The 25,878-nt window shown below is 41.0% G+C and overlaps 1 protein-coding gene across 1 annotated transcript; it reads left to right on the top strand.

Annotated features, from left to right (window-relative positions):
• Nucleotides 1-25,840, top strand: LOC6589783. Its single transcript, XM_026988808.1, has 12 exons — nucleotides 1-133; nucleotides 7,802-10,063; nucleotides 13,613-13,761; nucleotides 17,213-17,376; nucleotides 17,990-18,262; nucleotides 18,361-18,457; nucleotides 18,660-18,787; nucleotides 19,688-19,830; nucleotides 20,718-20,840; nucleotides 21,968-22,079; nucleotides 22,232-22,413; nucleotides 23,239-25,840. The coding sequence occupies exons 2-12, from the start codon at nucleotides 7,967-7,969 to the stop codon at nucleotides 23,686-23,688; spliced, it is 3,918 nt and encodes a 1,305-aa protein (XP_026844609.1). The 5' UTR covers nucleotides 1-133; nucleotides 7,802-7,966; the 3' UTR covers nucleotides 23,689-25,840.
• Nucleotides 25,841-25,878: the final 38 nt, after the last annotated feature.

Here is a 25,878-nt window from a genome sequence, read left to right as displayed (position 1 = left end):
GTCTGAAACCGGAGCCAGAGGCAATCTCTAGCCATCGCAACGCATTCACAGCTCTCTTTCCTTCTGTGAGGCGCGTCGCGGCGGAGTCTAGGACTTCCCCAAAACTGTTTACATTGTTTGGAAACTAATTAAAGTGAGTTTACGGCTGACTTACTGAATCATCATGATTCTGCTAAAGAGTTTTGGCTTAGTTATACTCGTCCTTACGCCAAATTTAATTGGCCAAGTGCGAACAAATTTCGAGAAAATACAAGTGTGTGCATGGAAATTAGTTTTAAAAGTGTTTGACTAAAATTAAATTGAACAAAGTTGTGGAAGGATAGCAACATTTTGTAGTTTAATTGAAAAGAAGCAAGCAACAATATTTTGACTAACTTTTCCCTATGAATAAACCATCAAATAAATATTCAAATCAAATATTCAACAACCACTTCATCCAATTAAATATTTCATTGAAGCGTGGAAATTCAATTTCCATCATAACAAAATGATTTGGAAAAAATATATGCATCAAATAGACTATACCAGTTTTGGTTACTTTTGGCCATTTTTATTGCCAGTTTATCGGGTATTTAGGGCACTTTGAAAGAAAAAATAAAATCAAACATTTATCATAAATGGGCCTCATGAAAGCATATGATTCTTTAGAAGGAAATTCAAATATATCAAAATTTAAAATTAGAGAAAGAATATGCATAAGATAGAAGAATTTTAAAATGTGTAACTTAATTCTTATATATTCAGAAGAGATTGGACTAAACTTCGTAATTTTTCTTAGACTTAAACGGCATTACACTTATTATTCAATCCATTACCTCAGGAATGAGTAGTCTTCAAATCCAAGTTTAGCGTATCCAAACTTAAAAATGACCATCCCTTAGAACTTTATAACCAGAAAGATTCGCCCAGGGCTACATCGACCCTACCTTTGGGAGTCTTACCACCTACAATTTTGCCCACCCCAAAAGATAATTACCCCCACCAAATGCTATAAAAAATTCTTTACTTTGCAATGCAAACACAGTAAAATTCATGAAAAATAAACAAAATACCGACAAAGTGAAATTAACAAAACAAAAATAAACAGAAAAACAGTGCCGAAAAAGTGCAAACAAGGAGCCAAGCCAAGGCCACCACTGTACTAAAAGGTGAACCCAAACAAATAATTTGAAATTAAATCAGTGGTGAAAACTAACAGAGGAAGAGCCATCTCGAGGGGGAGTTCGCTTCGGGAGTTTGTACGTGATTTCGCTTTTGAAAACTACATTGAAGCCGCTATAGCCATACCATCCGCTGCCCGTATACTCTTCTCTGTATTACCCACTCTATCAGGCTTTCAGCACTTGAACTTTACTTAACTTCTTGTTCTTGTTCTGGTTCTGGTTCTGGTTCTGGTGTTGCTTTGGCCACTTCATCTGCCACCTCTTCGGTCTAAGCCAGCGCCGCAAGTGCCGCACAAGAGCTTCGATTTTCCTATCTGATGGTATGGGCATTGCATGTATGCGTGAGTGGGTGGGTTTCTGTGTGCGTGAGTATCTATGTTTGTGTTTATCTGTGTGAGACTTGGAGGATGTTGTCACCCCCACGAAGAGGTAGAGGTGGTGGTAGAGGCAGCGGTGGCCTTAAGCGCTTCACTTTACATAGCAAAAACTAGAAGATTGTAGAGATTAAGCCCACAGCCCCACGACCTCCAGCCTCCAGCCTCCTTTTGGAACTCTCTCACTCTTCTTCCCTCTCTTACTCTCTCTCTCTCTCTTTCTCTCTATGGAACAGCTTCCTCCTCTTTCACTCTGTGATTTGTATGCGTTTGCCGCCATCAACATGGCCCCAGCTAATGTTGGCTTTGCCCTTAGGGTGGTGCCTGTTCTGCGGCTGTAGGTGCTAAAGTTGACTCCACACAACCGCCATAACCTCCATACGTTTTTCACTAGAAACACAGCTAGGCGGCATCGCTCTCTGCCTCTCATTCGCTCACTCTCTAGCTGTCCCTGTCTTTGAGCGCAAGTCTGTGCGTTTTTGTTGGCGTGTTTGTGGCATAAAAATAAAGATAAATGCGAGTTCTTTACAACGCAGCGTTGAGCACTTTGAGCCCAATCTTTCCTGGTTCTAGCCACCTTCTTACCCTCTTTTAACCCTGCACTGTGGCTTGGATGGGATTTTTCTGCTGCCGATAGAAGCTAGACAAGGTTGAGGTTAGAAAAAAGGAAATGGGCAAATACTACATTTGAGATTCTTTTGATTTCAGTGTACTTTTAAAGAGTTTTATTTGTTCAAGAAAGCTAGAAAGATCGTCTATTTTGACTTCTTTTATTTCATGGAAAAGATTTGTTGAAGCAAAACTATGGTAGACCAATGTTAAATAGGAAAATAAGTTTATATAAACAAAAATAAAGTTGAAGGATTTGTTTGTGCCTTGCTCAGAGATGTTTCTATTCTTGTAACGTATAAATTTCCTTAAAATACTAACATTCTTGCCATTCTCTTGGCAAAATAAACTCCTCGGAACATCTCCAACTTCACTCAACAAGCCAATGAGGCAGTACTTCAATTAGAGCCACTTGTTCGCACCATCTCCAACCACTGTGCAAGGACACACCTTGTTTTGAACACTGTTCTACAGGGCAGGGTGCTGGGTTCTGGGTTCTTGCTGTGGTTGTGGCGCCCATCAAAAAAACGTCACCGGGGCCTGCCAGACACAGCATCAGCCCCAAAAAAACTCGGGATGGAGTTTGTCTAGGACAGGAATGGGAGTGGAGCAGCGTCGCTCTACTCGTACTACTCTCCTGCGGTTACGAGTTTTAGATTTCTTCTTCCTCCTTTTTCTCTGTGAATGTGTCTGCGTGTATGCATGTTACCCCAAAAATGCGACCAACAAAAAAAACACATTTCTAAATATGTCTACAAATAAAAAAATCGCTGTGCGCGGGAGTCGAAGTTTTAGATACCCTTGAAGGTGGAAGTTATCTCTCCTTTTTGTTATTCTATCGTATGTTCTCTTCATTCCAATTGGCTCTGATTCTGATTCATTGGTCAGAAATATGGGAATTCTAAAAGCAATACAATTAATAGGATTTCGTTGAATAGTCGGAATATATAAAAGATTTTTCATGCAAATACTTGTCTTTAGATTGATTGTTTCTATAGTGTTGCTCCCAGGAATAGTTTTGCAGAAACAACAAACAAAATTTTTTGGACCGTAAATACTTCAATCTCTATGTGGCCAACCCCTCTTTAGAATCGTGACATGACCCCCATGATAGGGTATTAAAAAAACATAAAAAGGGAAGATGGAAAGTTGCTTTGCATAGAGCGCAAAAATGTTTTGCTCTATGTTTATCTGCAGCGGCCCATCTCCACCATTTCTGCCGCTTCTCCACCAGCCTCTCCGTTTTTGTTGATATTAGCGCTTGTTTATGGCCGACACTGTAGCTGTATCTGTATGTGTGTGTGTGTGTGTGCCACGCTTCGTCGCATTTTAAATTAAGCTCCATTTTTATTTCTATTTACATTTTTCTCTTTCGTTTTTCTCTTCTTTCCTTTTGCGACGGTTCTGGTGCTGCTGGCTGGCTGGTGCTGCAACTGTTTGCGAAGCTGAAGAAGGGGAAAAGTTTTTACCAGACGGCGGGGAGGGAGCACCGCCCTCTTAGGTGCTCAGCATTTTTTATTTGTTTTTCATTTTCACTTTTATTATTCCAACATTTCTACAATATTTTTGTTGTTGTTTATATTCGGGGCGGCGCGGCGCCAAGTGAAATGTTTGATTTATTTTTTATTTGCCATTGAACGTGTTTATTTATGTGTTTTCTCTTTGGTTTTTGCTGCTGCTTTTACTCTCCTTCTTTCTCCATACACCGGGAAAAATAAGAAATAAAAGGATATTTCAATTGTTCAAAAACTTGGCAAGTTTAAAACATCCACTTCAACACTTAAGTGTTGATCTATTACCATCTCTAGGAATGAATAAAATGTACTTATCAATCTTCAGTGGATTTTGATCTCAAATTTTTTAAAGTGTAGTACTTATTCTTCTCATGATACCTTTTCCTTTTTCCACATTTCTTATTTTTCTTTTGGCTAATCTTTTTATGCTTCTATTTATTTCGTTCTCTCCAACCATTTTATGTGCCATTCTCATATGTCTGCTATTGTAAGCTGCATTAAATTGGAAAATGTTTAAGTGTTTTTACTTACACTTTCATTTTTTTGTGGAGTAAGATTTGTTTCATTTTGGGAATTAGCTTTGTGAGCATGATTTATGACGCGGAACAAGTGTGGAGAAGAGGCACCAAGGCTCTTTGATGATGTTGATCTGCTTCGAGATTACAGAAATGAATTTTGTTTTGTATCTATTTGAATACAAGATTTTAAAGAGATGCGTTAAGTGGCTTTTAGGAGGAGCTTAACTTTTGATGTGTTGTAAAATATTGTATATTTTTAAAGATATTTCAAGAAACCGCATTAATGTTAATATTTTCAATGAAATAAGTAAATGACGAATATCTAGCCTCATATTTATAGTATCCTTCCAGAGAACCCCTGTAATATCTGATCATCCAATCTCCTTTTCCGCACTTCCCCATGCACTTGAAAGCAATTTTTGTTTCTCTTTTGGAGAAGACTTAATTAAATGAAACGAAAGGCTGAGCAGCCACTTCTAATTGAAGCATTCTCCAAAGAAGCCGAGCCCAAAAAAAAAAGAAAAAAAAATTATTTGAATCGCATCGTCTGGCGTCTGGCCACAAAAAAGGGCAATTGCAGGGCATAAATTCATTTCTCTTTTTTTTTCTGCCAGAAAGAAAATATGAAAATTCCTCCAGTTATCCTTCTTATGTTTTTCTCTGTATGTGTCTGTGTGGTGCCTTTGCTCAACCACAAAACAAAAAATGATGAAAAAACCGCAGAGAAGAGGTCAGAGAGAGAGAGAGAAAGGAGAGGGAGATTCAGTTATCGGGGACTTACCACAGACTTGACTTTACCGCGACTTTAAAAATATGAGGGAGCCCCAGTGGAAACCAAACTCTAAGCGGATTTTGATTTGTTTTTGCCAACCAGCCAGCCCCCGCAAACAAAAGGAAAATGTGCTTAAGTTGTTTGTTCCCTGATGCTCTTAACTTTTCCCCAGTTGAAGGTTCCCGCAACTCCTCTCCTCAGTTGAGAATTTCAGATCCTCCTGTACTTCTTCTCCTACCCCTGCTCCTCCTTCTCCTCCACCTTTACAGGATTGAGTTTGAAAAGTTGAATTGACATCAATCAGAGTCAGAGTGCTTGGATGTTACTTTGCCGCACCTGACAGACCGCAGAGCATAAATATACTTTTCAATATGCGCCCCGACCGCAGCGTCAAATTGGATGAGTTTTAATTAATTTCGTCATTACAATAATTAATTGAATGCCTGCTGAGAGAGAGGCTCAAGGACATGGCATGGGGGAGGCTGGAGGAGGGTGGTGGGTGCGCTGCAAGGGCAGGCAAACGCACAGGCTGCGCAGGTGCAACAAATTGCAATATATTTTACAGCTACTTAGTCGAGCATTACACATGCACTGCAGGAGCCAACTTTCCGAGTCACATGTGTGCGCAAGTATATGTTGTATCTTTGTGGTCTATTGTGTGAGTGTGTGTGAACACAACTAGAGTTTGATTTATTGCCAGCCTCAAAGGCTCATAAATAAATGAAATGAAACCCAAAATGGGCTCAAATTAGTTTGAAGTCCTTGGGGGCGATGAGAAATTGAAAGCGAACAATTGAAATATATGCATGTTTGGAAATTTCGGTAAAATATCAAGGAAATTTGCAAAATTTCAATCATATAATTTCTGAATAATTTTCGAAATGTTCCTAAAATATAAGTTTTAAAAATTGTAAATTTAGTTTTCCCATAAATTTACCAGAATGGAGTTAAATCTTTGCCATAATCGTTAAACAAACAACTAAACCAAGTACTTTTAAAAATGTACAATAAATAATTAGCTGTAAGTTTTAAATATTTTGTTTAAATTCAAATTAAACGTTCCAAAGTCCATTCCCATAAGCACTTTTATCCACACAGCAACTAAGTACAGCCTAATAAGCAATTTTTCAACCCAATTCAGTTAAACCTTTTTCCAAGCTCAAAGAGAATATCTTAAATGTGAAATCTTACTCGGAGGAGACCATTTCAGAAGGACAGAGAGCCAGAGTCAGCGTCAGAGCCAGTGCAAACTTCTTTAATCTTGGAAAATGTGCCTATAAATAGCTCAGAAAGCTGTGCTCCAAGCCTTGTGTTTGCCTTGCAGGCCGGATTATGGCTTTGGCTGATAAATCTGTCGCCCATAAAGTACCACAAGGAACGGCTGTGGCACTAGATTCAACATTCATGCCCCTCCATACACTCACCATAGACATGGGTCCAATTCATGAGCCGACGCTGCGTCTCCGACAAACTACTGGAGATAAGAGAGAATATACGGACAGAATCCCATGAATGGATGTCTTGCTCGAGTGACGCCAGCAGAGTTGTCGTCCAGTCAAGACTCCACGTCCAGTGTCCGTTCCCAGCCCAATCCAGCTCAATGGGTGTCCCGTCCAGTTTTCACTGTGTGCAATCAACTGTAAGTTGTCATCTGCCATAAGCAGAGAGTCCCCACAAGTCTCTGGGAGCTGCTGGTTAAACGCGGTTGGCCGCAAATCAATTTGCTCTTCAACTAAATTCCCAACAGAATTTAACATTTAGTTAGCTGTGTGGACTCTGTGTCAAAATGCCTTGTCAATTATATAATTCGATTCAAATTTTTATTAGCCATCACAATACAATTGCTTGTTAGTCTTCTCTAATTTGGCGGCAAGGAAAAGAATGCAACAAATGTCCTCTCTTCAAAGGACACACTGTCAATAACCCAATTATTTGTATTGATTTTTCCTGTCTGCTGCTTGGAAGATGAATTCCTAATCATTTTGACGACCTCTATCATCGGTTGCTCTTTGTTTCAAAATTTAATAGAATGGATTAAAATAGTTACAATTACAATTTATGCTCACTTAAGCGAAAAACATCACTTAAAATATTTTATTCCTCTGTTATTTATGTATTTCTAAATTAATGCTTGACCCATATAACCCATATAATAGACCATATTATTTAATTGGCCAACAAAAAGCATTTAACTGCCGCTTCCAAAACATTTTCTGCTCGTTTAAAGCTCAAATATCTCTTGGTGAGGGCCACAAATGTGTTGCATACTTTTTGCCGCTTATTGAGCGTGAAAGTCTTTCATTTTTCTTTTATTTTTAACCCCCCACCCCACTGCAAAAAAAAAAACACCCCGAATTCCCCTGAACGAGTGCATTTAACAGTTTATTGTTGGAAAATTCACAAATATTTGTGGAATTTCTGAACATTTTCGGGGTGGTGCGAGGCAAAGTATGCTGGAAATATTTTTAGTCCCGCATTTGAGGACGAAATTTGTATGGATTCTAATTAATATGTTTCCACCATAGCCATATTCAATATTCCCCTCCACATAAATTATCATTTCTATTTGCTTTTGGGCCGCTGGCAAATTTTAGTATCTGATTCCCATGCAAATGTCCGGTCCAGACAAACACACTTTGTAAAGTGAAACCCAAACCATCAAAATATATCGAATAAATGTATATAAATGCAAATATATTTGCGATAAAAGCCAAACCAGCCAGAAAGTCAGCCAATCTATATGCGGGCAAGGCAGACATTTTTTCAGTCAATTGATGATTGTCAGGATGGAAAAAACAGTAAACCCCTACGAAAATAAATTGTACTAATAAAATATATTTTCTATTTACAGATTTTCAGGCGCCATGTGCCAAAGCAAACAAAAATAACAAAGTGTATGCGGAAATATATATTGGAAAATCGCTGGGAAAAATCAAAATAAAAATTCCTTCCTCTTTTTGGGAGAACGAGAAAAATCAACGGCCGAAGGCCAAAAAGGAAATTTTAACCAAACAAAATGCTGAAAATCTGCATTTTTACATTGGTAATTGCGGCAGCTGCCGCAGCAGCAGTAACAACAACAACAACAACAGCAACAACAACAGCGGCAACCACTACAACAACAGCTGCGACAACACCAACAAAATCGGAAGCTCCAGAAACAGCAAAGCAGACCATAAAAAATGACTTGGGTGGAAGTGACGCCCCTCTGGGAGCAGGCGAAGGCAACCGAACGTTGTTGAACATCTTCAAGGATGTGCCAGAGCAGCGAGAGACGGCCACGGTGGGTGGTTCAACCTCAACGGCCACGCCCACCACAACAGCCACCACCAGCACTACAACAACAGAGGCAACAACCACCACAAGAACGACAAAAACTGCACCAACAACACCAACACCAACATCAACTACGGAAAATGAGGTAGCCTCGGGTGGCAGCATGCTAATGACAACAGCATTGCCGCCGGCGGATTTGGGTGAGATGAGCGGGATAAAGGATGCAGTGCATCGCATCAAATTAAGCGTGATTCCATCATCATCCACAACGGAACAGGCAGAGGTAGCAGTAGAGATGAAAGAACAGTCAAAAGTCGCACCAGAAGAGATGAAGGTAGCGACAATAGAGCTTAAGGAACAGCCAGCAGCACTTATAGAAGAGGCTCCCGAGGGAGATGAAGACATCCCAACCGAGTCGCCACTGCAAATACAAATGCAGGCAGCTGCCTCCTACCAAGTGGCCGAAACTCTGGCTGATCTGAATGAGGAAGAACGTGCCCGCTACGATGCCATGTTAGCACACCAGCCCACAGCCAGTAAACTGAATATTGTTGATCTATATCCCCTGAAAATCGAAGACTTTCAACCGATTATTCAGAACGATAATGAGGAACTCTTAAGGCAGCGTACGATCTTTACACAACCCGAGAATAATGAAGAGTACAGACAGAATCTGATGCCCAATGAGGTTGACATGGTAATTAACAGAGACGAAGAGCTAGTTCAGGAGAAACTAAGAGTCAATCAGGCCATTGGTGATACAACAACCACACCTATTTCCAGTCAAGGAACCACAGCAGATTTCACAGGCAAACTTCTGGCCGATCAAGATGATCTTATCACCGAAATTGAAAGCAAATTTCAACTACAAGAGACGACAACTACAACTACAACCACAACCACAACAGCACCGAAGGCAACAACAACCACAGTACGACCCCCGTCTCTACTCAAACCTGGCGACTCATTCATCGATCGTCGAGTGAAGAAAAGCTTTGAGTTTCCCATGCAGCATCGAGCCAGCGACGTAATGGCCATGCCCCACATAGACTTTGCCAACACAAAGTTCCAAACGGATTCGCTAGACTCCTCCGTCGATGGCAAGGCGGCGGTGGGCTCAGCTATGCACATGGCCTCGCATCCGGAGTTCTCCACCACAAAGTTCTACAACAGCAAGGAGCTGTACAACGAAATGCTGCTGCATAATAAGCGCAAGTTAATGAAGGAAACCAAGTCAACAACTACTATGGGCGCCTCGGGAGCGGCTGAGAGTCCGGTAAAGTCAGTGGAGGACACAACTCAGTTGCCGTTGAGCGTGACTCTGGTCGCAGACGGACAAACTTTTTCCCCAACAACAACAGCAGCAGCACCAGCAACACCAACAATATCTCCAGCCACAACTCCAGCAACAGCAGCAGCAGCAGCAGCTGACTCAACAACAAAAACAACATCTGCAGTGGGAAACTCTGGGAAATATCAGAAACAGCTTAAGCGTGCCAAATTATTGCTCAAGGCTCTGACACCGCCCAAGCCTGACAAGCTGGCAGTTGTCTCGTCACCCGTGAAAGTCGCCACAGAACCATCACCATCTCCATCTCCATCATCGACTACCATGGCGACGACTCCTGGGCCAATGATGGCCATGGCCAGGACGCGTCCACGGCCACAGCGACCAGTTAATCCCGCTAAGGCGGCCTCAAAGCCAATTGCTAGGCCGCGCATTTTAAGTCGCCTCCAGGAGAAAATCAATTCCCTCGAATGCGAGATACAGAATGTGCCGCAGGACTCGCATTTGTGGCGTGGCAATGAAACCCACGAGCTGTTGCTGCCCATTGTGGTAAGTAGGCGGTGGCTTTAAGGCTTTGTCTTTGGCGCCTTCTCTGTTAACAAAAACAATTGAAGCCTGATTAAGTTCTTATCATTAGCAGCACAAAGCACACACGCGCAAAGTACAAAAAAAGGATGAATGGAAAGGGGAGAGCTTAAGTATTCACAGAAGGGCAACACGCCGTATGCGTGTTATTTGTGTAAGCGGGTTAACCAATTAGGGACTGACTACATTTATATAATATGCACGCTGACGGCTAATTAGTAAGGAGAAAGCTTAGTTTTGGCAGGAATTAGCCCCAAGGAAATTAGAGAGATCCTAATTAACCTGACAAAGTTCCAAGAAGTAAAGAAACTATCGATGGGGCACTCTAGAGGGTACTCTACAAACCCATGTTCAACTTTCCCCCATTAACAAACAACATTTGAGCACACTCAACTCAATAATTCGATATCCAATTTCCCTACATCCCTTCCTAGCCCCACCCCTCCCTGCGCAAAAACAACATTCGGAATACTTGTCAAATTTGTTTGCTCGGCTAATTGAAAACCTTTTAAGAGTTGATACAATTTTCAAACCGAAAGAAAATCACTGACGGAGCAGGGCGGGGCGGGTACATAAATAACTAACAAACACATTTGCAGTTAACATCGACAGCAAACAGTTGAATGGACAAGAAAAGGACATCTACAAGACAGGGAGAGAAAGGATTCACCGAACTGAACCCGATCCGAGCTTAATCCCCCCAGATAAGTTGGCCAACAAAAGGAAATTATTGATCGCCATTTTATTTGGCCATTTCCGTGAGCATGTGTGAGTGCTGGGAAAGAGGTTCACGGGGCAAGTTGACCGGAAATATGGCAGCCCTGTGCACAGGTTCCTATGCAAAAAAAGGGACAAATCTCTGACGTGTAGACAGTGCGGTTCGAAACCATGGTTTTCTTAATTTTTGGAGTGAATATAAGGAAAACAATATGATTACTTTCCAAAATGATTCCCTCCTTTTACCCAAGTGATTATGGGATTCGGAATAGTTCCAAAGAAGTCAGCCCTTCCTATAGATCATTTCTATCAATCATTTCAACCCCAACCTGATAGGGTTCTGAAAAGCATTGGAGGTATTGCTTATCAATTTTATCTTTCCCTTTGTGTTGTGGAACGCCTTCCACATCTCTTACAATTTTGTTACACACTGTACTTGTATCCTAGAAAAGGGTTTACAATTTCTTTATTAAATTGCATTTGTTGTAAAATCAGGAATAAACTAGAAAAGGGACTGACTCCAGCCTTGGGACCCAGTTGGCCAGTTTTCGTGTGTTGCTTGAAGTCGGCTTTCTATTCTGTATATATATAACCCTTTCATGTCTGGTTATATTGACGTAAATCAAGCCATTTGCCTGGCCAAATCACAGCTGCTGCCCCTTTTGGCCAAATATTTAAATTAATATTGGGAAATGTTCACCCTCTTCATTGGCAGGAGTTATGTGAGAGCCAGATGCTTCTTTGACTAACTGACTAAGAGACTGAAAGACAACTGACTGACGCCGAAGACGGACTTCTCCGAATGTGTAATTAACAGCAGTTTTTGGGCTGTCTATTCAAACAGTTGCTGTGTGTGCTTCCAGCTGTAATGGCATTCGAATTTGCCATTTAGTAGGCCCTTCCTTTGGTAGGTTTAACGTCTTTTGTTAATAAAACGAATGGCAAAGAAAAAGAAATTGATTTTGTGTTTACTTTTTGGTCAGCAAATGGTAAATGGAAGGTCGTCCATGAATTTAATTAAGGAGCAGCATTATGTAAACTTAGCCCCAAAGTGAAAAAGGAAAATACATATACATTAGGCATTGGCATAATGTGTACCTTGCATAAAATTAATGCTGACTTTCTTTCCGTTTTCACTGTGAAGAGCTTCTTTCCCGGGGCCCCGTCCGAAGTCCCAGGGCGTAGGTCCTTTCCCAGCGCTCCGTCCCTCTGGAGGTAGAAAAAAGTAAACAATTAAAGAAAACAATTTTTGCATAAAAGGTGGAAACATTTCATCCAGGTTTTCCATTTCTTTTTTTTTTTTGGGATGGGGGGGGTTCAGTGAAAACATTTCCCAACTGAATTTGTTTATTCTTCTGTTTGTTGTCTTGGGACTTTTTTGATGGAAGTCTCTGCTTCTCTACTTTACCCTCTACCTTTCTCTTCCATTTTTCTACTTTTTGAGACATTTAAGCTTCGTTGAGATTAGTTTTTTTCGTCTTATGTTAATGGGTAGCTAAGTGCCTGAGTGCATTTGTCTAGGAGAGTTTTCCCAGACACTCTAAGTGATTGGAAATTGAATGAAATTTGGTCAAAGAGATATTTGACGTTAAATTAATCATGAGTTAACGGGGGCTATAGAATCTTTGAGATTACATTACACTGCCGTGTACTGGTTTTCTCTATTGAATCCCTAACGTCCATAAAACTGCTTTTAAATGAATAACCCAAAACTAAATAAAGGCCCAAAAAAATAGGCTAACATATATATGTATGTACAACAATAAAAATGGAAATTTATGTCATTACCTTTTGTGGTCTCTATAAAAAAAAACACTACACAAAGCTACGCATGAAATTCTATGTGACCCAAAAACTTGGGCATTTCCCAATTGGAAAAAAATCCCTGTTGTATCCCGTATATGTATGTATGTAAATATGCAAGTTTTTGGTTGATTTTTGTTGTTGCTGTTTTTGTTGGAAGGCTGACCGCCATATATACAATGTGGAGTTTTATGTGCGTTGAGACAGGCCATTAAAATGCCATAAATTTGAGCTCTGACAAATCCGCAACCGAAAAAGCCATACATGTACTACGTATACAAATGCTGTATAAAAAGCGAGATCCAAAACTAAACCGCTTCAAATTGCGCAAAAATATGCTAAAATGGCGGGAGAGGTTGGAAATGGAGACCATAAAAAGGGAACCCGACAGTGACCACAAAGTCGAATTCTGGTCCTGGCTTACACATTTTGCTCGTATTTTGATTGTGACGTGTGTGTGTGCTGGGGGTGCCCGTAGCAGACAGCTTATGGCTGTGGCTTAACCCAAATTAATAAAAATTTGGCAACATCAAGTTGATCTACGCATATGTTATAAACTTTGCTAATAACCACCTTCGAAACGGGACCCCAGGCGGACCCATGAAATGAACCTTTTGGCTGGGAAGTTTATTAGGTTCGGATCTGGGCCTTGGCTCTGGTTACTACTTATGTAAATTTGTTTCTACCACAAAACTGAACTCCCAAAAAAGGGATCAGACCCTAGACCCTAGAACCCAGACCCCAGACTGCTAGACATCGAGACAATGTTATAAAAGTGAAATTAGAAAACTTGTTTAATAATTCAGTTGGTTTCATTTGCCATTTCCATCGTTGCCATTTTGTTCGGCTGTCAAACCGCAGCCGTTGGCAGTCGGTCGGCCAAACCGACTGTCGGCGAAGAAACCTTTTAGTCCCATTTTACATTATGTGGCAATGATTTGAATAAGCAATTTTCTCCATCCCAAATTCCATCTTCTCTTCTCTCATCATCAGACAACGGAGCACTGTAGACCGGACGAGCACTGCATACCAAATGTCCTCACCTGGCGGGGCGAGTCGGAGATCCAGTCCGGCGATATTCTAATTGTGGAAATCAATGATGCCATGCTGAATCCATCCCACCAGCCAAACAATACCAGCAGGTAAGCCTCTTAATCGAACTGAAATTATTATGAAATTTAAATCACATTTGATGGGGGAGAGATTAATTGAAGGGAATTTTTCAAATGAGATCTTTAGACCATAAACCTTTGAAAATGTAAAAAATGTTCAAAGCTTATACGGTTATTTTATAAATATAGAACCTCGTAGTGCGAAACATATTTTGCAAACGTAATAAACCATCGGAGCTTATTGGCCCAACTTTGACAGATAAAAAGCCCCCCTCACCAACAAACTCCCCTAAACAAATATTTTCCCAAATCAAACATTGTAAATCAGAGATTTTAGTAGCTACAATCAGAAAAAGCTACATATATGTATATAAGCCAAAAAAATATGAATACAGAAATAAAATCAACTAAAATTCTTGAACAAAAATGTTTTGAAAACGTGTGATACTAAAAGAATTCAATGCAATAATATAATATTTGCTCTAAATAAACATATTTAATAGAGATAAAAACATAAATATTTTTTATTAGGATAAATTTAGCAAAAGCTAAAGATTTTACAAAATATATATGCTACTGGAAAGAATTTAATATCCTGCAACCCTTGTCAAAAAAAAAAAATATCTTTTACTGCAAGGAGATACTTTCTCCTCACACATCGTTTATTTCATTTACTTTCTATAGACTACAATTTATTTTTGTTCATCACTTCAACTTCATTGTTTGTGTTTTTTTTTTATTCTCTGTTTTTCTCAATTTAATGAAACACTTGATGCTCGACGCGTGAAACAAAAGATATCACTTTACTTTAGATATAAGATTCAATTACATAGTCCACACACAGACAGAAGTATACTTTTTTCAACACTTTCATGTCAACTGCACTTGTTGAAAATGGTGTCTGCTGACTTGCAGACACAAAGCAGGAGTAAAGTTAACCAAAAGCTGATGGCTGATGGCTGAGAGTGATGTGTGTTGTTAAGCAGAGTAACTGACTGACTGGCTGGCTGCTGGCCACCAAGACACACTGTCATTATGGGCTATCATCAGAGGTAGCACCAGCAGCAGCATCAGCATCAGCATCAGCATCTGCAGCATCATCATCATCCTCCTCATGTAATAGCCGACCCTTTCTTTTTGCTGAGCTCTGACAGGAGCCCAAAGCCCCTCACGTGAGAACTGAGCAAGATTGGTAATACAGCAACCGAAACTTTTTCCCACCTGTCGTCCTGTTTACGCACATAGTTTTTACGTTTTCGGGGGAGCTGGGTTGGCCGGAAGGTGCCTTTTTCTGGCGTTGGGGGCGTTGGTTTTTTTCTTATTGGGTTTTTTATTTTCAGTTAAGCGCTTTAATGCGCGTTGAAACGTGTTTGTTCGGGAGCTTATTATATAATAACATCCATTAAGGACCTTTATTGATTTTTCTTCGGCACGTCTGCCCCCGGCGATAGGGAGGAGGCGGTAGAGTCCTGCAATAGTTGCCTGGTCGTGCTGGTGTCTAAGTTGGACCAGACACGTTCCGCCATTATCATGCCCTTTTTACAGTTTATTAAATTGTTTTTTTTCTCCACCTTCTCCTTCTCTTCAGTCTCCTTCTAACTCGACTTCCCATGCTCTTTCTCCGTATCTTTTCTCTGTTTGGTTCATTTCTACCAGCAATTTTTTATTTCGTTTCTGTTTATTTTATAATGCTCGACAAAAGTCCCCCCTACAAACTGCGCATATAAATGCGCTGCCAGACACTTCGTGCCCACTCCTTTTAGCCTAGTTGTTGACCATTAGTCATTTTGGCCAGGACCTCGACATAGACACACACACACACAAAGTAACACACAGCTAGCTGACCCTTTTTGCCATGGCAATTATCACGTTTCTCTGGGTTTTGGTATCACATTTTTTCCGCTGCTCTCTCTCCCTTTTTTGCTCTTTTTAATTTAGCTTTGGTCGCGCACTGGCTCTTATCTTATCTCTTGATAGATGTGGCAGCAAACGCCACTCCCCCACCCAAACAGCAGGCTCCATCAAAAAGTTTTACCAAAAAGAAAAGAAAACGAGGGGGAAAAAGGAAAAAATTAAAATTCATTTGTCGATCTCCGGGCAAACATCAAACGCGACCGCGTTAGAAAATGTTCTCTCCCTCTCTAACTTAGCCTCAGGACCGTGGAACTCGAAATTCCCGGCATAAGTTTTCGGTTCCTGTGTGACCCGGAGGGGGTGCTGGAAGGATGTGGCACAGAGTTTTGCCGCTGGCTAACAGGACCGCAAACAATCGAGTTAGTGGAGGAGTGAAAGTGAAGCGAAGTTCAGGTCGTGCACAAAAAAGCATAGCATACAATTGAGCGCGCGCGCCAACAGAGAGAGAGAAGAAAACTTCCCGCCAACTATGAAAATGAGATGTCAAAAAAGTTTTCATTATCGATTTAATATGTTTCTCTGTCTGTCTGTATTTCGAAGAGTGTGTGGGTGTGTGTGTAGAAAAGTTAACAAACGCAATAGCAACAAATAATAATGCCAGGAGGACCCAAGGCAAAGCAAGTGGGTAGCAAATAGATTGAAAACTTTCTTCGGGGTTCGTTTTCCCAGTTCTCTAACAAGTTTTCTTTTCCCCCCCGCCACGAGTACGTGTTTGTTGAAAAATTGCAAGCATGGGTACTATACTATATGAGGTGTCTGTCTCGCTCAGGGTCTGAGTCGGAGTCGGAGTCTGGCTTCTGTGTAGGAATGCGGTATAAAGTTTGGCAACAAGGAGTTCTTTAAATGCCAGAAGTACAAGTTGGTTACCCTCTGTACAGCTTCTTAATGCAGCCAAAATTGAGGGCAATGCCTTAAAGAAGTTTGTTGCATAGTTTTGTAGGCTGAGGTTGGGGAAATAATTTAGACGAATTAAAAAACAATATAAATAGAGAATTTATACATCTCATAGCACAGCCCAAATGCCCCTAATTAATACTGCTGGATGCAGGGAGATGGGAGCTTTCATAATATAAATTATTTCAGGCATCTGTTAAGCAGCTTTGTTTGGGAGGCAATAAACTATTGTACATCTGGCATTTCCATACCACGCCCAAAAGCCTCAATGAACCTTCTCAGCAGGAGCAGCCTCCAACCCCACAAAAGCCTCAACATAAACCCTTTCCCGAGCCGCCATCCCAGCGCTCAACTAATTTCATTTCCGCTTTTGTGCTATTTAATTTCCGCTAGGACAGGGCAGGCAAGAGAGCTACTGCTTATAAATAAATTTCAATTAATTAAGCACACACATACAGAGAACCCAGAGAGCACAGAACCTAAAACGAACTGAGCCACGAAGAAGTGTTTGGTCATATTTATAACTTAAACAAGAAAACAGCAGCCCAGCATTTAACTTGCTTACCATCTAAACCGGTCGCTCTCTTTCTCTTTCTTTCTGGGTTACTTTAACTACTGCTCTGCTCCAACGCGCTATGCTGCTGCTACTGCCACAATGAATGTCAACATCCAGCGCGGTACATGCCACACAGGTCTATCAGGTAACACGCTCCGGCCACGAGCATTGCGATGTAACCGAAGGCGTCCTCCTGGATATTACACCGTTGGTGGTCGATGGCAGGAAACTGGTTACGTTGTATGATAAGGATCTCACCGAGGGAGTTAACTTGCTAATTGGTGAGTAGACCCAGGTACTCTTACTATCCCCGGGTACACATGACTTGTGGTAAAGTTTCATAAATTAAATAAAATATTGATGGAACGGAGCCATTATTACATTTTACCCTTAATTTTTTAATGAATGATTTTTCGAATTCAATTTAGTTACCTATCTTACTTCTTCAGAATTAGGATAATTTTACGAAATCGTCTTATCCCAACCCTTCTCAGTTGATCCTTTTTAACAGAATCTCTCTTGTTGAAGCCCTGAACTCAACTAAGTTTCTTCTTAATATGTCCTCTGTTCAATCTCCTTCGACTAAAGAGTATTCCATCTTCATCTAGTGCAATCTATATCAGCATCTCCCTCTCACAGGTTGACGCCTTTGGGGAGCAATTTTTTTCCTTTCTTGCTTGTCCTGTTTGTTGTTCCTGTAAGGCCTATGCCGCAGCCTGCGGCTATTAAATATTTGTTTTCAGCAGCTACCAAGCCACCGCCCCTCGTGCTCCCAGTGTTCATGTAGCTTTAATTAATTTGAAACCCCATTTTTTCACACTTCCCTCTGATCCCAAACCGAACCGTATCCGTACCGTACCTCTTACCATTCCGTTGTGTTCTTTTCCGTTTTAGTGGTGTCCGAGCTGTGGGGAGCGCAGTGTGTTCGCCTGAAGGTGACCACGAAAACCGACAATTGTGGCGAGAATGCCGATTGTTCGGGCAAGGGAGTATGCTACTCGAACGCCGGCATGGAGGAGTACGAGTGTCAGTGTTGCAGCGGTTTTGCGGGCCCGCACTGCGAAGAGATCGATGCGTGTAACCCCAGTCCGTGTACCAACAATGGCATCTGTGTTGACCTGTCGCAGGGTCATGAGGGCAATTCCTACCAGTGCCTGTGTCCATACGGTAGGTCATTAATCTCTCTCTCTTTCTGCTAATTAGCAGAGTTATGGGATTTCGCTACTAATATGCCTTTGGTGTTTTTTTTTTGTCCCTTCTGTTAGGATATGCGGGCAAGAACTGTCAATACGAGTCGGATCCCTGCAATCCCGCCGAGTGCATGAATGGCGGCAGCTGTGTTGGTAACTCGACGCATTTTCGGTGAGTCCAAGGCAAACAGAAATACAGAGACCCGGCACAGCCATAGACGGAGCTTTCATTCAATTATCCTTGCCATTATTTTTGCGGTTCTGTCTGGCCCTCTCCGTCACTGTCTGTATTTGCACATAAATGTTGACTTTTGTCGCATGTTCAGAAATTTCTGTGCGAGTATAACCTTTATCCCTTCCCTTCCTTTATGCAGCTGCGATTGTACGCCCGGCTTCACAGGACCTCTGTGCCAGCACAGCCTGAACGAGTGCGAGTCGTCGCCCTGTGTGCACGGCATCTGTGTGGATCAGGAGGATGGCTTCCGCTGCTTCTGTCAGCCAGGTGAGTGAACAATTCGCCAAATAAACGCAAATTGCCTTCATTCTTTTGTTGATTCGGTCGCAAAATCGCTCCCATAATGCCAATATTTTGCAAGTTATCATCGTGAAAATTCACATTCACATCATTGTTGGCATTGCTGGTTCTATAATAAATTGAGTTATGGTTGGAAATTGCAATGGATCATTGTGATGGGTTCAGTAAAGTGATGACTAGCTTTAAACAGTTGGTAAATGAAACCATTGTGAAAGACAGCCGAAAGGTATCCTATCCCGAGAATTTTATAGGTATATATTACTTCATTAAGCTTCGCACAATAGTTTTAGGCATTATTAATTCCGATCAAGGTAGGTCTGAAGAAATATGTGGAATCAAAAGTTTTATTGACAAATATTTAAATGTATGAAAATTTGCATTACACTTTCCATTCAAAGTATTCCTATATTTTATCCAGGTATAAAATTATATAGGTATTAATCATTCTCCTAAGCTAATAGGATTGCTTATTATTTCAACTGAATTACGTTTCTTTAAGACAATCAATTTTCGCTTTAGAAATCGAATTGAACTCAGATGCAAATCAAAAATCTACATCGAAGCTCATAAATTATTTCATTGGCACAAACACAATTTACATTAATCGCACTCAATCACAATGAAAGGAAATTTATAAAAAAAAAAACCAAATACAAAGGCAATTCCGGAAAGTCTGGTGGAAGAAGCCATACCGGTCGAGACATCGTCTCCGTCGAAGACTTCCTTCCCCTCTGGGGCCGCGCAGAGCCAGTCAATGCTAAAACATTTCTCATTGAAATTTCCATTTCATTTATTTTCCACATTTACGTTACGTATACACCACAACCTCTTTTTCATCCACTCTTTTCCCCTGTGTGTGTCTCGCAGGATTCGCCGGGGAGCTGTGCAACTTCGAGTATAATGAATGCGAATCGAATCCGTGTCAGAATGGCGGCGAATGCATCGATCACATTGGCAGCTACGAGTGTCACTGCACGAAGGGCTACACCGGCAACCGTTGCCAAATAAAGGTGAGTGAACAATAGAAAATATAATGGTTCTTTTTACTAAATCGAAGCAGGGAATACCCTATACATAGGGGAGGGAGGTATCTACAAATATTTGAAAAAACCGGTGAAATGGAGTCTCGTTTCACAATTGTTGAGGATTTCTGTTACTGCTACCATCTCTAACCTTTAACGAACGCAAAGTGTATAAAATGGTGTCTTTAAATGATTGTAATAATCTGCAGAAAAGGGTAATATTATATCTTATAGATATATACAGTCCAATTTATTGAAGAATTTCAGATTTATTTGATAGACAAAATTTTGATCTTTCACGGTCTTGAAGGACAATTGTTACTCGTACATGCCTACTCCTTTTTTTTTTAGAAAAATTAAATTTTTGTATATTATGAAGAACATTTCTAAGCCTGAAACCATTTTAAAGTCCTCTTTTTTTGTCAAAGCCCTTCCCAGGAGTCCCCATTAACTGATTTTTATTCCCCGAGATAATCAATATTTTAGAATGATAACAAATCTGCCGACAATTCCCCGATGTACCAGTTGAGCGACCTCTGCAGGGGCCTGTCGTTGTCGGAGCATCTTAGAATGGATATTGATTTAATTTGTTCAAGCCCGAGACGCGGCTCACTCTCTCTGTCTGTGTGTCTGCCTGTCTGTACCATACGTGTATTTCGTATGTATGTATATGCATAGGCAATGAGGCTGGTTTGCCTTGGTGTGGGTACGCGTTCGCGTGCATGTGTGCGAATGTACGTATGCTGGGGCAAATACATTTTTGAATACGTAATGAACTTTCTGCGAAGCTTTCATTTCTATTCCAACATTTTTTTTCGCCTTCTCTGAGTCCTGCTCAATATGCTTTGATTTGTGCTATTTTTTTTGTTTTTCAGGTTGATTTCTGCGCCAACAAGCCATGCCCCGAAGGACATCGCTGCATGGATCATGGAAATGATTTCAGCTGCGAATGCCCAGGAGGTCGCAACGGACCGGATTGTAATCAAATGCCACGAACGGTAAGTCATGATTTATGCAGTCCCTGGGAATGAGTTGGGTCTGGGTCTGAGCTTGGGCTTCGTATCGGGGTTTGGGCATCCTCTTCCCGGTTGTCTATCTGTGTCCTGTCTGTATCTGTATCTGTGCTGCTGCTGCAGCCATGTGCATGGAAAAAGGCCAGCAAATAGCCACAAATTGTTGGCTTGCTTGCTATCCCTCCTCTATGTGTGTATGTGTGTGTGGGTTTTGACCAGCTGCAGCTGCAACGTAATTGTTGCCAATTTCGTTAGCCAACTGCTGTAAAATTTCATATACATTTTTGTAGTAGTGTTTCCCCAATTTTCATTGCTCTTCCTGCGGTTTGTTGTGTGCATTTTTAAACTGATTTACGGCTTTGGCTTGTTTGCGTTTGGCTACTCTCCATTTGATATTGTGTTACCCCTAACAAAATGAATAGTTTGTGTTTGTGTTTGTTTAAATTCTCCCAAGAAGATTTTTAATTGAAATTGATATTTTATTTAGTTTTGGGCAAGTTTTGGGATACCCTAAGCCCATTCTTACATCAAAGTTGAGTACATCCTCCAGCCAGCCGAAGGACGCCCGACCATCACTTGGTTCATAAATTAAGTTAACTTTGTTAAGGGCACAGGCCTGGCCTGGCCTGGCCTGGCCTGGTACTCTCCACAGAAAACTGACAAGGCCAACAATGGTGGAACTACCAGTAAGTGGCGCGGGCTGGGGAGGGGAAGAAAAGAATTTAATAAACGCTCAATGGACTTGATAATTTGTGGTGCTAAAATAAAACTTAACAAAATGTACATAAATTAAGCGTCAAGGCGCCATAATTAAAGCTTTGTGAAAATGATGGACACTCTGACTAACCGCGAGACTCCTGCGGGAAGGGATCAGGACCAGAAAACACTGTCATTAAGGGGGCGGTGTCGGCAGCGGGAGTGGGTCTAGAAATTGTGGCTTCCAGTCGGGGGCTCCAGCAAAATTAATTACATTTTCCATGCCAGGCACACACTCAGGAGAGGTGGAGGAGAACAGCCTCCTGGTAATTGTTAGTGGGGCTGGGGGTTGCGGTTGGACAGGCAGCTGCTCGTTTATAAGACAGGATCCTAACCATTGCGATGATAATTCTCAGTACTTCCAGCAATGCCAAGTGAATCCCTGCACCCATGGCGGCACTTGTTGGTCCAGCGGCGAAAGTTTCTACTGCGCCTGTCGTCCTGGCTACACCGGAACCATGTGCGAAGGTAAGTCGGCGGTGGCCGTGGCCGAAAAGTCATTAACTTGATTAAGGCCATCCCATCACAAAATATGTTTCCCCCTGGTGGCTACTATCTAACTTTTTTTTTATCCTGTTCACTGTTTCCCCGTTTCTGGCTTTCCTTTTTCCGCTTTCCAGATGAGTTTGTGGTCGAGACTGTCGTTAGCTCCAGTGAATTTATTGTCGACGATGCGAACGCTAGAAATTTTAATGACAAAACTTTCGGTTCATCGGTTGTGCTTAAGAGTCCCATTGAATTGCATAATGCATATTTTGCGGCCGGAGTTCTGGCAGCCGCCATTTTCATCGTTGCCGTTGTGGTAAGTTTCAACACTCCAAAAAACACACACCCAGGCACACACGGACACACGGAATCGGTAGAGTGCTCTGGAGGGATGGGTGTAGTACGGCCGTACAAGGTCCCGTCCCCGTGACCAACAGGGGAAATTGTACTTTGCGGTTATGCAAAGTGCGCGAAATGGCATTGCATATTCATTTCGATGTCGGCAGCTACATGGAAAAGCCACGGAAACTGCTCGGTCGAGTCGCAGGGCTTTAACCCGAAAGTTCTCAATCCCGAATCGAGTCGAGCTTAAAGCAGATGCAAATTTATGCAGTTGTATGCCCTGGATGGGACTCGCACACTCAATGTGTGTGTTACTTCAACTGGAGGCGACTCTATGCCAATTTATAGTAACCCAAAGGAGGTTGCCTTCCATTTTAAAATGGGTTTCGACCCAGTGAAATGGATACCTATCGAGCGAGAACCCTTGTAATTCTGCTTCAAATTAAGTTATTCCCTTCCGAGGTTCAGGCGGCTCTTAAAGACAGAAATTGATGCCTGAAAATGGAAATGTCTTGCATTTTGTTGTTAAAACTTTAAAAGATTTGCTTTCGGGAACTTCATCTTCAGGGCATTTTGGCTTGAGGCATATTCTTTTTCTTACTTTTAAGATATTACGTGCCTTTCTTGAATTTGTTAAAGAAATCGTAAGATCAGCATCATTTTAAGAGCTTTCCATTTTAAAAAAAGATGAAATATTACCTTCAACTTAATTTTCCATCTTAAACCATTACCAATTCCACATTCCAATCGTCTATAACCATTTACTAAGACCCGAAAACCCTTTCCATTCGCATTTCAGGTCACCATTTGTCACTGCAAGGTCAATCAGACGTATCGGAAATTCTCCACACGTTCCACCTCGTTTATACCCATTTTGGGCTTCAGTCGGCGACCCAAAATGCAGGGCAAGCTCAATAAACATTGGCTGAGTGGCAAGGGTCCAAATGGCCCCGGCCAGCCCGGCACCAGCAGCAGTAGTGGCGGTGGCGGTGCAGCAGGACCTTCCAGCGGAGGAGCGCAGCGGGGATCCCTGACTGGAGCGACGACGCACTCAATGCGCCATTTGCCCAGCCATCCACAGACACAGACCTCGCTGGGCAGTGGTGCCACTGGAGGCAGCAACAACTGTGGTGCTGCTGGAGGTGGACAGCTGCAAGAGCGACCTTTCCAGCGGCACCTGGCCATGAACCTCGAGAACGACATGTACTACACCGTCGAGAACTCGCAGCACTCGCCGTTGATTCAGTGAGAATTGGATGCGAACGGTGGATGGTTAGTAAAATTTACGCCACGCACTGATCAGAGCCACACGGATTGAGTGGTTATTTGCGGGTGGGGCTCGCCGGGGGAGGAGTGTGTAATTAACTTTGATGCTACTCGTTGAATATTCCAAATATTGAACAGTATTCGATAATAATAAACTAAATTAAACTTATGTAAACGATGCCAAAAGTGAACTAAACGAAACGAAGCGGAGCGGAGCGGAGGTGGTGGCATAATTGACTTTATGATTATGATTCCAAACTAATGCAAACACAAATATCTATGATTAATACGTGTATCTCTCTGGCATAAATAGGCTTAGCAAACTTGTTAATCAAGGTTTATTTTGGCCAAGCGCACACAGGCCCAAAACACACACACGACACTCAGCCACACAGACATAGCTATACAGACTCTAAAATGATAATATAATATTTGATTATGAAACAAAAACCCCGTAGGGGAAATGGCGGAGGCCGAGGCGGAGACTGGGGTTTCTGCAGATAATCTTGAGTTATGTAAATGTTTAATATCCCTGCATTAATCCTGCACCATTTGTGCTGCCATCTGCATTAGCCTATTATATAAATTTTGCACATTTATTTGCGAACCCCAGACATGTTTCAACTTCAATTTACTCGTGTGTCGAGCTCTCCTCATGTGGAATAATTTTATGGCTGTCCTTTGGGCTAGTAGTGGAGAGACACAGGATATGGAATGCTCTTAGCTAATTGTTGCCATGAAAATTCTAGGGAAATTTGCAATGCAAATTCATATTTAGGAATGGACTTATGCGACAAATGGACACACCCAAGAGAACAACAATTTTTTTGGCTCAAAGGGAAAAACTCTGGGGAGAAAATTGTAGGAATTGAAGATTTTTGTTTTGGAAAATAACCTAGTTTTTTTACAGTCCATAATAGAGGAAGAACCTTTTGTGAAACTGGAACTGTTCGAAATTGGCTTATTTTCCAAAAGGTGCACTAATTATATTCTAAAATAATTATCACAAAAGTTGAAAGGCACTAATACAAAACAGCAATGGCAAATATATAATTTTATGGCATCTGCAAAGCCATTTTGGCTCTGTGTTCCACCGCATTTTCATTTTGAAATGTTTTCAATTAGTTAAATAATAATCAAAACGAAAACAAAAGCCGCATTATGGACATTCCATTGAGAACCGCATTGGAAATGATGCTCCAAACGATAATAATAAAAGTACTGCAGAAATCAATTTCCTCTTGAATGTGTCCGAAATATTGAAATTATATCAACTAATTTTAGGAAATGCTGTTTAGTTTAGTTTTAATTAATTTTGCCATGCCAATAAATTGAGTTTAGCGATGGCGACAGCACGGACAGCGGGTACAGAGGGGCAGGAAGTGCAGCGATAGGTGAGTGTTATAAATTGAATTTAGTCGGGGCAGATATCAGAGATTATTGCTGGCTAACTGAATTTGGTTTTTGGGTATTTGCATTTGCATTTGCATTGGCATATGAATTAGCACTCAAATGTTGTTAGTGAAAATTAATTAGCATAAATTAAAAATGTTTGCCACAAAAGTTAATATGTTTTTTGTGCATAAATAATATACGTTTCGAAGTCATTTCCATAAATGATTGTGTGTCTATGGGTTGGGTGTGCGTCTACTTAGCATATGGATATTAATGCTAATAAATTGGCAAAGAGAATGGCACAAAGTTGCACTCAATAATTGATTAAAATCAAACAGACAAGAAAAAATACAAGCAAAAAATAGAATGAATATTTATCCAAATAAGTGAAATAAATTTAAATGGAATTTCCAATGCGAGCCACTCATATTTGTGCAATTTTTGGAATGCGCTATGGAAAATGAGTTTGTAATTAAAATGCTATATTAAGTAATTAATGACGATAAAATGAGGCAAAACCAAACGAAAAAATGAAAAAAAAAAACAAACAAAAAATGAAATACAAATACAATACAATTAATTAAAAGCCTTAGCCTAAGGAGACAGACACTCACAGAAGCAAAAAGATATGAAAATTATATAAATATAATTGCTACAATTTTTAAAGAGAAAAATTATGGCAAAACACTTGGCGTTTTGGGGCAATTACAATTTAATTTTTAAGCAAATCAGCAAAATAAACGTGGAAAATCCAGCGAAATGGCTTTAATTGGGGGAA

This window comes from Drosophila persimilis, unplaced genomic scaffold (genome assembly GCF_003286085.1).
Source record: "Drosophila persimilis strain 14011-0111.01,24,50 unplaced genomic scaffold, DperRS2 tig00000191-arrow-pilon, whole genome shotgun sequence".
NCBI classification, from domain to species: domain Eukaryota; kingdom Metazoa; phylum Arthropoda; class Insecta; order Diptera; family Drosophilidae; genus Drosophila; species Drosophila persimilis.
This window is presented reverse-complemented; position numbering and strand designations above follow the sequence as displayed.